Genomic DNA, 3741 nt, shown 5'->3' on the forward strand with positions numbered 1-3741 from the left:
GGGTGTTGAACAATGAGAACACATGGACACAGGGAGGGGAGCACTACACACTGGGGTCTGTTGGGGGGAAATGGGGGAGGGATGGGGGGTGAGGAGGTGGGGAGAGATATCATGGGTAGAAATGCCAGATATCGGTGAAGGGGAGGACAGCAGCAAATCACACTGCCACATGTGTACCTATGCAACAATCTTGCATGTTCTTCACATGTACCCCGAAATCTAAAATGCTATTAAAAAAAGTAATTAACTCAGAACCACACAGCTTCATGGAAACTAAACAACCTGCTCTTGAATGTCGACTGGATAAACAATTAAATGAAGATAGAAATACTGATGTTCTTCGAAACCAACGAGAATGAAGACACAAAGTACCAGAATCTCTGGGACACATATAAAGCAGTATCTAGAGGGAAATTTATAGCAATAAATGCCCACAAGAGAAGTGAGGAAAAATTGAAAATTGACACTCTGTCATCAAAATTGAAAAAGCTAGAGGAGCAAGATCGGAAAAAAAAAACAAAAAAAACAACAACTCAAAAATTAACAGAAGACTAGAAATAACTAAGATCAGAGCAGAACTGAGGGAGATGGAGAAAAAAGTCCCTTCAAAAAATTAGTAAACACAGGAGCTGGTATTTTTGAAAAGATCAACAAAATAGACAGACAACTAGCCAGATTTTAAAAAAAAGAAAAGGGAGAAAATCAAGCAGATGCAATAAAAAACAATAAAGGGGATATCACCACTGACTCCACAGAAATAAAAATTACAATCAGAGATTACTACAAACAACTCTATGCACATAAACCAGTAAACCTGGAAGAAATTGATAAATTCCTGACACTTGCACCCTCCCAAGCCTAAACCAGGAAGAAGTTGAAACCTTGAACAGGCCAATAACAAGGGCTGAGGTTGAGGCAGCAATTAATAGCCTACCAACCAAAAAAAAAGTCCAGGTCTAGATGGGTTCCCAGCTGAATTCTACCAGTCATACAAAGAAGAGCTGGTACCATTCTTTCTGAAACTCTTCCAAACCATGCAAAAAGAGGGAATCCTTCCCAAATCATTTTATGAGACCAACATCATCCTGATACCAAAACCTGGCAAAGACTGAAAAAAATAAGAAAATTTCAGGCCAATATCCATGATGAACATAGATGCAAAAATCTTCAATAAAATACTGGCCAACTGATTATGACAGCACATCAAAAAGCTTATCCACCATGATCAAGTAGGCTTCATCCTCAGAATGCAAGGCTAGTTCAACATATGCAAGACTATAAACTTAATCCACCACATAAACAGAACCAAAGACAAACACCACATGATTATCTCAATTGATGCAGAGAAGGCCTTTGACAAAATTCAACAGCCCTTTATGCTTAAAACACTCAATAAGCTAGGTATCAATGGAACGTATCTCAAAATAATAAAAGCTATTTATGACAAACCTACAGACAATATCATACTGAATGGGCAAAAACTGGAAGCATTCCCTTTGAAATCTGGCACTAGACAAGGATGCCCTCTCTTACCACTCCTATTCTGTGTAGTATTGGAAAACAAAATAAAGTGTATTCAATTAGGAAAAGAGGAAGCCAAATTGTTCTCCGGCTTTGTTCTTTTTGCCTGGGATTGTCTTGGCTATGCATGCTCTCTTTTGGTTCCATATGAAGTTTAAGGTGTTTTTTTTCCAGTCTATTTGCAAATGACATGATTGTATATTTAGAAGAACCTATCATCTCAGCCCCAAATCTCCTTAAACTGATAAGCAACTTCAGCAAAGTCTCAGGTTACAAAATCAATGTGCAGAAATCACAAGAATCTCTATACACCAATAACAGACTAACAGAGAGCCAAATCATGAGCAAACTCCCATTCACAATTGCTACAAAGAGAATAAAATACCTAGGAATACAATTAACAAAGGATGTAAATGACACCTTCAAGGAGAACTACAAAACAAACTAGTGCTCAAAGAAATAAGAGAGGGCACAAACAAATGGAGAAACATTCCATGTTCATGGTTAGGAAGAATCAATATAATGAAAATAGCCGTACTGCTCAAAGTAATTTATAGACTCAACGCTATCCCCATCAAGCTACCAATGACCTTCTTCACAGAACTGGAAAAAAAACTATCTTAAACTTCATATGGAACCAAAAGAGAGCCCACATAGCCAAGTCAATTCTAAGCAAAGAGAACAAAGCTGGAGGCATCATGCTACCTGACTTCAAACCATACTACAAGGCTACAGTAATCAAAACAGCGTGGTACTGGTACCAAAACAGGGATATAAACGAATGGAACAGGACAGAGGCCTCAGAGGCAACTTCACACATCTACAATCATCTGATCTTTGACAAACATGACAAAAATAAGCAATGGGGAAAGGATCCCTTGTTTAATAAACAGTGTTGGGAAAACTGGCTAGCCATATGTGGAAAGCAGAAACTGAACCCATTTGTGACACCTTACACTAAAATTAACTCCAGATGGATTAAAGACTTAAACATAAGACCTAACACCATAAAAAAACCTAGAAGAAAATCTAGGCTAAACCATTCAGGACGTATGCTTAGGCAAGGACTTCACGACTAAAACACCAAAAGCATTGGCAACAAAAGCCAAAATAGACAAATGGGACCTAATCAAACTCCACAGCTTCTGCACAGCAAAAGAAACAATCATTAGAGTGAATCAGCAACCAACAGAATGGGAAAAAATTTTTGCAATCTGCCCACCTGACAAAGGGCTAATATCCAGAATCTACAAAGAACTAAAACAGATTTACAAGAGAAAAACAAACAAACCCATTCAAAAGTGGACAAAGGATATGAACAGACACTTTACAAAAGAAGACATACATGAGGCCAACAAACATATGAAAGAATGCTCATCATCACTGGTCATTAGAGAAATGCAAATCAAAACCACATTGAGATACCATCTCACAATAAAAGGCAGTGCTTTCCTCAGTGCTATTTTTCTTGCCTTAGTGACATACCAGTCTCTGTACCCACTCACCTTTTTTGTCCCAGGACTCCTCTATCTCCTCCAGTGGCAGTACATACCTGTGAAAATGAAGAGCAAATCCTTCTGGATCTTTTCTTGGGAGTATGTCATGATGTATGTGGGAAGCCAAGTGGTAATCATTTGCCTCTCCTTCTTCCTTCTCAGCTCTTGGGATTTCATCCCTGCAGTCTATGGCCTTATACTCTCTGTTCCAGATCTCACTCCAAACATTGGCCTTTTCTGGTACTTCTTTGCAGAGATGTTTGAGCACTTCAGCCTCTTCTTTGTATGTGTGTTTCAGATCAACGTCTTCTTCTACACCATCACCTTAGCCATAAAGCTAAAGGAGCACCCCATCTTCCTCATGTTCATCCAGATTGCTATCATCGCAATCTTTAAGTCCTGCCTGACAGTCAGGGACGTGGCACTCTACATGGCCTTCTTCCCCGTGTGGAACCATTCTCTACAGATGTGAGTACTCCCACCTCTGCTGCAGTCCTGAGAAACATCTTTGTCCTCACCTGCATCATCATCGTCTGTTCCCTGCTCTTCCCTGTCCTGTGGCACCTCTGGATTTATGCAGGAAGTGCCAACTCTAATTTCTTTTATGTCATCACACTGACCTTCAACGTTGGGCAGGGAGAAAGAAGTTAAAAAAAAAAAAAAGAATATGGAATCGGCTGAGTGTGATGGCTTATGCCTGTAAACCCAGCTCTTCTACCAAAGT

General features: G+C 39.4%; 1 protein-coding gene across 1 annotated transcript in view; it reads left to right on the forward strand.

Moving 5' to 3' along the window:
- The window catches only part of LOC108297385 (phosphatidylinositol glycan anchor biosynthesis class U protein-like), a 21046-nt gene extending 17557 nt beyond the window's left edge, over positions 1-3489 (forward strand). The window contains exon 2 of the mRNA XM_037735394.1: positions 2943-3489. Coding sequence (XP_037591322.1) covers positions 2943-3489 — 547 coding nt within the window. The remainder of the gene's footprint in view (positions 1-2942) is intronic.
- Positions 3490-3741: the final 252 nt, after the last annotated feature.

This window comes from Cebus imitator, unplaced genomic scaffold (genome assembly GCF_001604975.1).
Source record: "Cebus imitator isolate Cc_AM_T3 unplaced genomic scaffold, Cebus_imitator-1.0 Scaffold797, whole genome shotgun sequence".
Lineage (NCBI taxonomy): Eukaryota > Metazoa > Chordata > Mammalia > Primates > Cebidae > Cebus > Cebus imitator.